The sequence below is a fragment of the Malania oleifera genome, chromosome 9 (genome assembly GCF_029873635.1).
Source record: "Malania oleifera isolate guangnan ecotype guangnan chromosome 9, ASM2987363v1, whole genome shotgun sequence".
NCBI lineage: Eukaryota > Viridiplantae > Streptophyta > Magnoliopsida > Santalales > Ximeniaceae > Malania > Malania oleifera.
In genome coordinates this window covers 91,445,595-91,457,636 of record NC_080425.1, presented here as the reverse complement: position 1 = coordinate 91,457,636, position 12,042 = coordinate 91,445,595, and the positions used below count along the sequence as shown (strand labels likewise).

General features: G+C 32.0%; 1 protein-coding gene across 1 annotated transcript in view; it reads left to right on the top strand.

Annotated features, from left to right (window-relative positions):
- Positions 1 to 7,036: 7,036 nt before the first annotated feature.
- Positions 7,037 to 12,042, top strand: part of LOC131163754 (uncharacterized) — a 46,087-nt gene continuing 41,081 nt past the window's right edge. Inside the window, exons 1-4 of the mRNA XM_058120467.1 lie at positions 7,037 to 7,175; positions 8,405 to 8,554; positions 8,955 to 9,194; positions 11,208 to 11,354. Of these exons, the coding sequence (XP_057976450.1) occupies positions 8,425 to 8,554; positions 8,955 to 9,194; positions 11,208 to 11,354 (517 nt within the window). The 5' untranslated portion in view covers positions 7,037 to 7,175; positions 8,405 to 8,424. The remainder of the gene's footprint in view (positions 7,176 to 8,404; positions 8,555 to 8,954; positions 9,195 to 11,207; positions 11,355 to 12,042) is intronic.

Genomic DNA, 12,042 nt, shown 5'->3' with positions numbered 1-12,042 from the left:
TGACATTCTTGAAACTTGAGGGAAGGTCTTTAACATTTTTGAAACCTTAAGAGAAGTGTAATGACCTGGAAAATTTTAATGATAAAATAATTTGAAAAAATAATAAGAAAAAAAATAAAAGAAAAAGGGGAAATAGAAGAAAAGAAAAAAGAAATTGTAAAAGGAAATTAAATAGGTTCTCGTCGACGAGCAGGATTTTCTTGTCGATGAGAGATCTACAGAAACTAGTTGCCGAGTATGTATGTCTCGTCGACGAGGATTAATTGAGAGGGTATGAGATGCTCTGAAACTCGTTGACGAGCTCATGGCCTTGTCGACGAGTGTTCTTCATGGGATCGTCGACGAGTCCACGTGTCTCGTCGACGAGGCCCTGCCTATAAATAGAATTTCTTTCATTTTCGGTGAGAAACTTCAAAATTTTACTCTCTCTCTCTCTCTCTCTCTCTCTCTCTTTTTGTCTAAAAAATGGATCCTCAACCTTCTCTCTTCAATTTCTGGCTGAATTTGACCTGGTTTGACGATCCGGAACCACCATGAGGTTCATAGGAATGTTCTCTGCAAGGCTGCGAGAGCTAATCGTTGATTTGAGAGATTTGGGAAATATCTCAAAATCAGGGTAAGTGAGTTATTTTAGAATTTTCTTAACGAATATTGTTATTTGGAGCCTAGAAAGTATTAAATAAATATTTTTCTAAGATTCGAGTCAGTTGGGGTTTATTTAATTAAACTAGAGTTTTTTAATTAGGGGCCAGGTGAGCATCACAGGCATCAATTTGGGATACCTGTTGGTGTAAATCAAGGAAGTCAGGTAAGGGGAAATTATATATTAAATCAGGTTTTATGAAATAAAAGATAATGAATTATGTTATACTTAGGTATATGTTTTGGTATAGGTTTTAAAATACCAACCATGTAAATTATGTTTTCTAAGACTGCTTATTTAGTTATGTATATGTGAAAATGGAATGATGAAAGTGAAATGTATTTTCTGGAAAATTATGTAAAAAATGAAAATTATATTTTCAGTATTGAAATGCTAAATGTGAGTTGACTTATTTTACAAGGAATATGTATGAATTTTATTACTAAATTGTATGGCATAAGTAAATGTAAGTTATGTGTCACAACCTGCTTATTTTCTACATTTTTTTTTTTTATAATAATATCAATAACACATTTCCCATATTCCAGTTCAGCAGGTCACAATTCACCTGAACCCGTGGGTATCAGGGATATATCAGAACATACAGCAGAAGTAGCAGAAAACATACAATAATGTACATCTCAATACCATATATTACCATATACCAGAGTTGCTATGGTCCACAATATTTCCATATATACACCCCAAAATAAATCTAGGGACATTTCCCACAAAATCTAACTATCCTTACAAAAAGAAACTTACCCTTCAAAAATGGTAGATATCCAACACTAGGTCAGCGGGGCTTTTCCCGCTCTCCTATCAGAGGCTCTTGAAATGTTTATAAGATTAAGGGGTGAGACACCTCTCCGTAAGGGAAATAAACTAATACCAGTGTGTGGCAACATGCGTATTCAGTGTTGTACATATCCCATACATAACATATTCAATAACTGTTTTGTCAAATCTGGGAAAACATGTATATATCAAATCATGACAGAACATATTGCATTTTCATAAAAATATCTCATCTCATATAGTAATAATAACATAAAAACCATCTTGGTAGGTTAGCTCGCTGTTGTTATGTATTACCCCCACATGACTGGGTTATGTGGCCCGAAGGCGGGACCTGACAATGGTTGGCCGACCACTGTCGAGTCAAACAGTAGTCTGTAGGTCCGATGGGTCTGCCAGACCTGGTCCGTACACTAGGGGCGATCACAGCACACTTCTTAAATAACCACATCGACCATCCAATCTCACACCACTCCGTATAGCGGCGTTAACACAAATATCATGATCACAAAGACCATGGACACATAGCAACGGTACCGTGCAAGTGCTAGCCTAGACCAAGTCAACCAGGTTCTGATATCATATACATATACTAAAATCATGATACATGGATATCTCATATCATTAATTTTCACATTAATCATATCATTTTGCATATATACGTATATCATGAAAACTATCGGCCCATACACCGATATTACACATTTTATCATAGTTCGGCCCGTACGTTGGCAAATCACATCCATATAGTACGGCCCCTACGCCGGCAAATCACACACAAAGCTTGGTTCGTATGCCGAAAAATCATATAAAATCTCAGTCCATATGCCGGTTTTCCATCATAAAAATCCATATCATCCACATCCTCAGAAAATAGTATTTCACAACATTTTTACTCATGCCACACAAATGGATTTTCACATATTCAACATACGATCATTTTTACAGTATTTTGCAAATATAAATCATATATATAAATATATTTATTTTTCCTGAAACCAGATGCTATATATATATATATATATATACATGCATTTTCTCAAAACGAAACTAGTTTAGTTTATCCCCTTACCTGATTTCTGGAAAGCCCCTAATAAAACTGCTCCGCACCCGCAGGGTTCCTAACTCAACACCCTGAAAATAAAAACTCCCAGTATTAAACTTCGATATTTCTACGTGTATAACACTTTTCTCAACTGTCAAAAGTCTCAATATTGAGTAGAAAGCCTTACCTTAGATTTGAGATGGTTTTCATTTTGCTTTCACCAACGATCCGCTCTGGCAGATTTGGAGAGAACTTCCCCAGGAGCATCGTGATGACTTCGGATGGTCGATCCGGTGAAGATCTAGCCCGAAATAGACGAAAGAAAGGGAGAGAACCGAAGGGGAGAGAGAAAGAGAGAGAGTTAGCTTCTTAGAGAAGCTTAAAAATCCGGATTTCCATATTTATAAAACAGGGGATTTCATTGACGAGCCACGTCATTCGTCGACGAAATTCAGTCCTTCATCGACGAAATTCAGTCAACTCAAACCCCCTTCTCAGCATTTCTTCGTCAACGAGTCCCCTGTATTCGTCGACGAAGTCGACTGCTTCCTTCTATTTCCGACTTCCATTTCCCTTTCTTTTATTGTTTAAAGACCATTTTTATTCGGGTCGTTACATCATGTGCAAATATATGTTAAATGTATGAGATGTAGGCTAAGTAAGTAATGCATTGAGAGTGAAATATGATATGAACTATGCTGTTTGTGTATGTTAATGCAACCATGTAAATGTAAGACAACTGAAAAGAGCCGTGTTAGTAGATTCTAACGCATTTCTATGTGGACTAACTGATGACAGCAAAAAGGAGCTGTTTTAACAGATTCTAACACATTTCTATATGGACTAACTGATGACGGCTAAAGAGCAGCTGTAGTACGAGTGAATGAAATGACAATGAAATGAAATGTGAAATGTGAACGATGTAAATGGGAAAGAGTCACTAAAAGTGAAACGAAATGAAATGTTAAAGTTATGAATATGAAAAGATGTGAATGGTTGAATAATGATAGAAAGAATAATATGTTATATATTAGAAATATTTATGCTAATAGAATATGTTACAACTGGGGCGGGGCATACTCTTCGCTCGAGAGCTTGTTGAGAAAGGCGAGTGCGCTAGTAGTATCATATGTAACAATAGGCTGCATAACGCACTAGACAGAGGGAACCTACTTGTATGGGCGAGTAGATTTTCCTATCCTTGGGGCCTTCGCTGGTAAACCTTTGTTTGAACCGTGTGAGTACGAGATCAATTTAACACTAGAGGGCTTACTGAGTTAGGTGAGTGCCCTGATATACTTCAGTAGTGACCTTTAAGTTACCAAATGTATCAGAGCAGAGGGGTACTACATGTATGGGCGGGTAATCACCCCTATCCTTGAGTAATCTGGTAAGTTAAATCTTTTGCATGTGACTGATTAGGTTCAGAAAATAATTTCAGAAATTATATTAACGATTTTCACATGTTAAATATTATGTTGTTATATAAACTCATGTTAATTACACGCTGTTTTAATATATTGTTTCTTTGCTTTCTAAGATGTGTCTCACCCGAATATAAATGTATCTTTTTCAGGACCTCCTCGAGATCGAGCTTAGAAAGATCAAGGTTTTATAACATTTTTGGGAGATATAAGAAAAATGGTATAAACATTTTAATGATGTTTTTAAGAATATAAATATTTTATATTTTATGTCTTATGTTTTAAGGTTAATAAGAAAGGAATGGTTGTGAATACTGAATGTTTTTGGGGATATATATATGTGTTGAATATAGGTGGATGATTAATTTATTATGGTTGGTAGATATGTATAGGAAAACTTTGGTTTTATATGATTGAGATTATATTTATATTTTTCACTGCATATTGATTTATGGATTATCGGGATTTTATCAGGTTTAACGCACCGAACTGAGTTTAAGGGTTTGAAGCGTTACAGGAAGTGTCTGTCTTTTTGAAAAACCTAAGGGGAGGTGAATGCCTTTTGCCTTTTTTAAAAAAAATCAACAAAAAAATATCAATAATTCTTTTTTTCTTTTTTTGTAGTCAACTTGTAAATTTAAATTGAAATATTAAAATTCAATGGCAATAAGAAGTCATATGAATTTCTAAATTTCAAATTAGCATCTAACATAAACTTAAAAATATAGGCAAAAGATAATGACCTATCCTGGATTTGATAAAAAGACAATGACATATCTTAAGATTTGACGAAAAAACAATGGCCTCCCCTGAGGTTTGACAAAAAAACAATGACCACCTTTGAGGTTTCAAAAATTCTAAGGATATCCCTTGAAGTTTCAAGAATTCTTAAAACCTCTCCTAAGATTAGTCAAAAACACACAAATCCCCCCTTATTTAAAAAAAAACACAAGTTTTTGAAGGGATATCTGTGTCTTTTTTACAAACCTCAAAGGAGGTCTATGACATTTTTGAAATGTCATGGGAGGTCTCTATCTTTTTATTAAACATCCGATAAGGTGAATGTCTTTTACCCTAAAACAATCAACCCATGAAGATAATTCAAGTCATAAACTTAGTTCTCATTCTTGAAAATTAATATAAAAGTAATAGATCCAAGTCTTCATTGTTGGAAAATTTTTATTTATATTATAAAATATCATATAATATAATATTTTGTGTCTATATATATATATGTGTGTGTGTGTGTATTTATTTGTTTATAGTATGTTGATTCAATTCAAGTATTTGCAGTTATTGAATAGACTAATCCCCCTTTGGTAGCACTTAAAAATAAGTGCATATAACATTTATCACTTAAAATAAGTACTTTTACGAAAAAAAAAAGTGACGTTTGCTTGTACTAAAATAAACACTTATTGAAAAAAAAATATTTTTTTTCAAAATCATTTTTTTGATAACTATTTAAGTGAAAATTGAGAAGGATAGTTTTTTGGTCACTTGTAAATAACACTATTCATAGGTAAGGTCAATTTTATAAATATAAGAAAATTTAGTAACTATTTCATAATTTTAAAAATATATTAGAATATAATCATATACTATTTTATTATGTATTATAATATACTAATTATTAATGAAACATAATTCAATTATGGAATGAAGAAAAAGAACCATATGTTAATTTAAATAAATATTAAAAATTTTAAATACTAATTTAATTAATAATATTATTTTAACATAAATTAATATGATTATCATTTATTGTAAGCATAAATTAAGAACAATATTATTGTTAATCAAAAAATAATACTATGTTTTTTTATTTAATATAAATATTCAAATATTAATTAAAAATTGATTATATAATATTTTACTATGCGTTATAACCTATTAATTATCAATAAAATATAATTAAATTATGCAATGAATAAAAAAAATCATCTATAATTTAAATTAACATGAAATAAACTAAAATTTTTAATTGAGTAATTAATACTATTTTTAACATAAATTAATATGATAATCATATGTTATAAATTAATAACAAGATTATTATTAATAAGTAAATAATACTATATTATTTTAGTAAATAGAAATACTAAAATTTTAATTATAAATTTAATGTAATTATCATTTAAATTTATAATTAAAAAAACATTCAAATTTTTTATTCAAAATATATTTAAAAATGATTATAAATTATTTTACTATGTATTATGACATTTTAATTATTATAATTCCATTATGGATTGAACAAAAACTATTTATTAATTTAAATTAACATTAAATAAATTAAAATTTTAAATTTAATTAATAATATTATTTTTATCATAATTTAATATGATAGTAGTATGTTGTAAACGAACATTATTAACAAGATTATTGTTAATTAAAAATAATAATCCTGTGTTATTTTTTAATACAAAATAATTAATATTTAGTTATAAATAATTAAAATAATTATTAATAAAAATTTTTAATTAAAAAATATGAGTGTTTGTAATTTATAATATATTTAAAAATAAATATTATCCCATAATAAAAGAAAGCATTCAAACAACATTTATTTTAAATACAACCAATCACCACTTATAACTTTCAACACTTTTTCAATTCAACAATTTTTATGAGCACTTATTAATTTCAACACTTTTTCTGAAAGGTACTTTTTCACAAGTGGTTTCAGTATCATTGACAAAAAAAACTAAAAGCTTCAAATATAAAAATTAGGCAATCGACTTTTTTATTTTGTGTGATTCGATTTTGTAAATTCGTTTAAGTTTTTTTTATTTCATCCTTATACATTCAATATTTATTATTTTTTTATATGTAATCGACTAGCGGTATCAAGGTGGGGTAAAAATAAATAGTTATACAATTGTATGCAACTAATTTAGACTCGCCCAAAATTATTATATTTTGCTTGTAAATTACACTTATAGAATACTATAGCTGAAATATAAAATTCAGATTTAAATTTAAATTTATATAAATATAAACAATATTAATTTTCTTTCAAAACACACAAATATATTCTTCATCTCCAAATCTATATTCTTCAAGGCTACTTAATTTTTTTTTTCATTAATTATTATATTATTATAAAGGCTTATCCTATGTTTTGCCGACCCATAAACTTCACCAGGATATTCGAATGTTCAGCTTTGTCTGGGTACTGAGGTGAGAGTGAATCAAGAAGAAGTTCCTGCAGTCCCCACAGCTGCCGCCTCTGTTTCTGATTCCCATCTTCTACGGCACTGCGGTATCTCTCTCTCTCTCTCTCTCTCTCTCTGATACTAATGGCAGATCGGTTGATATACTGAGAATGTTCACATTTTCTTTTACTAGTTTCCACCGGCATTATTCAATTATTTGCGAAAATGTTGACCTGGGCTGACGTGGGATTATCGATTGAAACCTTGAAATTTGGTATAATTAGCAAAATCAGTTTGACTCCTTGCGTGAAGAGCGATCATCAGTGAGGGAATATTATAGCTTGGATGATTTTGAAGTTCATATTGTTGATTGCATGAGTGAATGGCTAAAGTTCATCGGAAAGGCACTGAAATGACTTTATGGCAAGAACTAAGATGTTCGTGTTAACAGTGTGGAATGGATAGATGAGAGAGAAAATGTGAGGGATATGATCCGAGAATGCTTATGGTTCTGGGTATAACCATCTCATGAAATACTTGACTGCTTGTTTGCATAAATATGAATCTTTTAATTGTGATAAGGGTGGAACTTCTTCCCTCAATATTTGACTAAGTCCTCGCAGATTCTTCACGGTATTCAAATAGTTTTTTTTTTTTTTTTTTGAGAAACGGTTTTCAAGTAGCATTACTTTGATATGTTGGTACATATTGTCCAAATGAAGTTAAGATTGTGAAATGTTTGATAACACTGACAATACATCATCATGATATCCGAATGATCAAGTATGAATTTCTTCTACCCCTTCAAACACTCACATGCACAACCCAACTCAAGCGAAGAAAGGGAAAAAGAAGAAGATTGGACTGAACACGTTCGCACTCACCCCCGCCCCCAAAAAACAAAAAAAAATTTGACAAAGCCCCACATATTCTTCATGGTATCAAGTTATAGTACAGTGATACGTTCATACATATTGTCCAAAATTAAGACAGTGTAATGTTGATAACACTGACCACAAATCATCATGATATCTAAATGATTAAGGATGCATATCTTCTACCCCTTCAAACAATGCTCTCACGTACACACGAAAAACAAAAACCCAACTCAAGTGAAAAAAAGGGAAAAAGAAGAGGATTTGAGTCATTTGACTGAACACATTCACACTGTTCTGGATGAACACCCTGTTTATATTTAAGGTTTGTATATTGGACCTTGCGCTACTTCTATTTGACTGAACACATTTGCACTGCTTCTGTAGTATTTCCTTGTGCTGTTTCTATGTATGCTGTATGCTGATGGCAGATTACTTATTTATTTATTTTATTGCTGTAGTTTGATACTTCAATTAGGTCATGGCATCTTTAGTTGGACAACTTGTTTGCCTTTCTGATTTTGGTCACAAAGTATGGGAAGATCAATCCTTTTTTAAGTGGAGGAAGAGAGATGCTCATGTTTCGTTGCACTGTCATGATACAGTTGAAGGTGAGGCCCCATTTTTCTGTCTGCATTTGCATCAATCATGCATATGCACAACTGTGACTAAAATGCCACCATTTACCTCACTTTGGCCAGATATTAACAACTATTAATTCCATGTGTGCCCCTTTCCCCTTTTTGCTTTAGCCTTTTCTTAATTGATTTTTATGGAAGATGAGGGTAATGAAATTGTTTCATTTTTATGATGTCAAATCTGGATGAGATTTTGGTTGCATTATGAAAATGGGAAGAGCATGCTTTTCATTGTTGAAGTTTATGCAACATGACTTTTCTAGTGGTGCAGGAATATTGACTTCTATACCAGCTTTTGGATGAGTGCTTCTAATTGCTTCTTTGTTACTACAAATTCTACTATGTAACTGCATATGGCCTCACTATTTGATAGGTTCCCTTAGATACTGGTATGAACGCAACAAAGTGGATTATTTGGTATCTAGTTCGGCAGTTTGGAATGATGATGCTGTTTCTGGAGCCCTTGACTGTGCTGCTTTCTGGGTCAAGGGATTGCCTTTTGTCAAGTCTTTATCTGGATATTGGAAATTTTTTTTGGCTCCTAGCCCTACAAGCGTTCCTGTGAATTTCTATGACTCTGGGTTTCAAGATTTTGTGTGGGAAACATTACTAGGTAAGCATGTTTTACGTTGTAATTTTTTCTAGCTTTAAATTTTGTTTTCCGTAATTTCTTATCCTCTATTTACTGTTCCTTTTTTTTTTTTTTCAGTTTTTAATGAGTTTTTGTAATGTAAAAAAGAAAAAAAATTGTTCCCGTAATTTGACACATCCTGCATGCTGTTTACAGCTTGTTCATTTGTTTTGATTCCACAGTTTGTGATGTATTGCTGATGAAAGTTCAGGATTAAAAGTTTGTTTAATAAACTATATTGTATATCAATCATCATTCAACATCCAATGAACTGTTATAGGCATTATTCTTCCAAATTTAGATTGACATGCCAAACTTGGAGTCTTTTTGGCCATATCCGTGTGTTTGAACTGTTTGGATTTATAAAAGACTTTTTCTCTTAGCCGAAGATATCAATTGTGTGCCTACTGCTTAGATGAATGTTGTTCCTGGACATCATATAACATCCTTCTCAAACAAGATGAGAGGCACATCTTTCTGGCCCTTGTACATAAATTCTGAATGGGTTGTTGGCACAAAATCTGATTGGTTCAGGATTAAATAAAATATGGATGCTTAGCTGGAGCATGGTTTTGTTAGAGGACTTGTTGAATAACATTTATGGATGCGTCATGCATGTATTAAATTCTTTAATGGTTATATATATATATTCACTGTCACTTTCTATTTGTTTTTTTTTGGGGGGTAAAAGGGCTGATAATATATGCTAAAGGCAAATAGTTCTTAGAGTTACCTGCAAAAATACAAAAGGGGTTTTGTTGTCCAACACTTTGCATAATCATCTGTACATTCTTGTTGTGCTTGACTTAATAGACTTAATTTTTATGTCATCATGTTCATTAATATTTCAACTATTCATCACTGCTTTTCAGTAATTCACCAAAACCCCATATGGCTATGTTACAATTAAAATTGTTTGCCTGAAGGCCCCAAACACTACCATTGTTCCCTGTAAAAAGGCTACTTAGATACATAGAGCATAACCTATATTCTGCTTCATATCTTATTTTGAAATCAATAATTGTCTTTATAGCCTAATTTGTTGGGCCTACTGGAGAACATCTGTTGAGTTCAATGCTGTGTAATTTGTAATGATTTTGTGCATTTCAGTGTATACTTGGCAGAGGAAGTCTGTCAAATCCAGTTGTAAACTTGGAATTCCCTAGTCTGCAACAACATAAGTTAGACTAAACAAGGAAATTGATTGCCATGAAATTCATTCCAGTTGGAGTTAATGTACTAACATGTCAAATGCTGATTAATATTTTCTGTAAGCAGGAGTGGTTCTGGTGGTGTTATTGGCACCTGGATGAACTTGCATGTGCATATGCTGTGGCTGAACGTCTAGCATCTATTTTGATTTCTGATGCATGAAACAGAGGCTCTTGAATTAAGTTTGGAAATAGTTGAGCACAAATTGATAGTATTATGGAGATTTTCACATCTTCTACTGGTTAGATGTTAGTCCTAAAATTAGCACCCTCCTCCTCTCTCCACTTCTCCCCCCTGCGGAAAAAAAAGAGAAAAAAAAGGCAATCTTTCAGCACCAAATAACAGGGGCAACATATTACTTATTACCATTTGAGTAAATGACCCGAATCAAATTATTATGATACCATCAAGAAGTTATGGGATAGGTTGATGTTTGTTTGTCCAAATATTGAATTAAATGAGCCCTTTGGATTTTTATATTTTTCTGTTATTCTTCCACGAATTTGAACAGGGAAGTGTTTGTAATTGAATGATGTTTCAATTTTTTAATGCATTATTCAGTGTGGTGGATGAATTGAAGTTTTAAAAGTTCTTATCTAATGATTTTTCATTGTTCCATCATTCCATGGTGGTAATTCAAGTTTTCAGTTTATTCACAAGAAATCATTGATACCTTTCTATTTTCACTGTAGATGTTCCCCAAATTTGTATTGAAAAATTAATTCTTGCAAGTGCTTCTCCTGCAACTTATTCTTATGCATTTTTCCTCCCTACTTGCAACAGTACCTTCCAACTGGCAGATGCATGGATTTGATCAGCCTATTTACACAAATGTTGTGTATCCTTTCCCACTTGATCCGCCTCATATTCCTAAGGACAATCCTACTGGCTGCTACAGAACATACTTCGAAATACCCAAAGAATGGAAAGGTGACGTCTCCTTGATTACATTTAATTTCAGCTGTTTTATGCTATGCTTCCACAAATCTCGTATTTGCCTGTTTATTCTTATGTTTTGCATCCTGACCAGCATGCATTACTACAATGAAATCCAGTTCTTCATATTCTTTTTGTACATCACTATGATTTTCATTGGACTTTGGCCTCTTATCTCTACAAGTATATGTTATGCCCATGTCTCTTAGGTTACATTAAGATACATAATTTTACTTCGAATGCTATAGAAAGATCATTACTCCAGAAAGATTTTCTATACCTCTGCCTATTATGTTACTTTTGAGATGTATAATTTTACTTTGGATGTTGTAGAAAACCAGTCACTTTAGAATGATCTTTCTTCTGTATTTAACTATTTACTAATCACATAGCTGTTTCTATGGCATAAGAATTTTTTTTTTCGATCGAAAAAAGAAGAAATTTTTTTTTGAAGAGAACAAGAAGCATAACAAGAAGCATAAGAAATATTCCTTAGACCATAAAGGAACAAAAAATAAAAAAAAATTCAAAACAGTACTGCCTGCCAATCATGCTGCAAGTCTGAAAAAGAGATTCCTCTGGAACATCCTGCTGCAAAGTCCCTCCTGAAGCATAAGGAAAGATATCCTCTTTCTCTTAAACTGCTCCAACCAAGTCTCTCACTAAACAAAAAAATTCACAC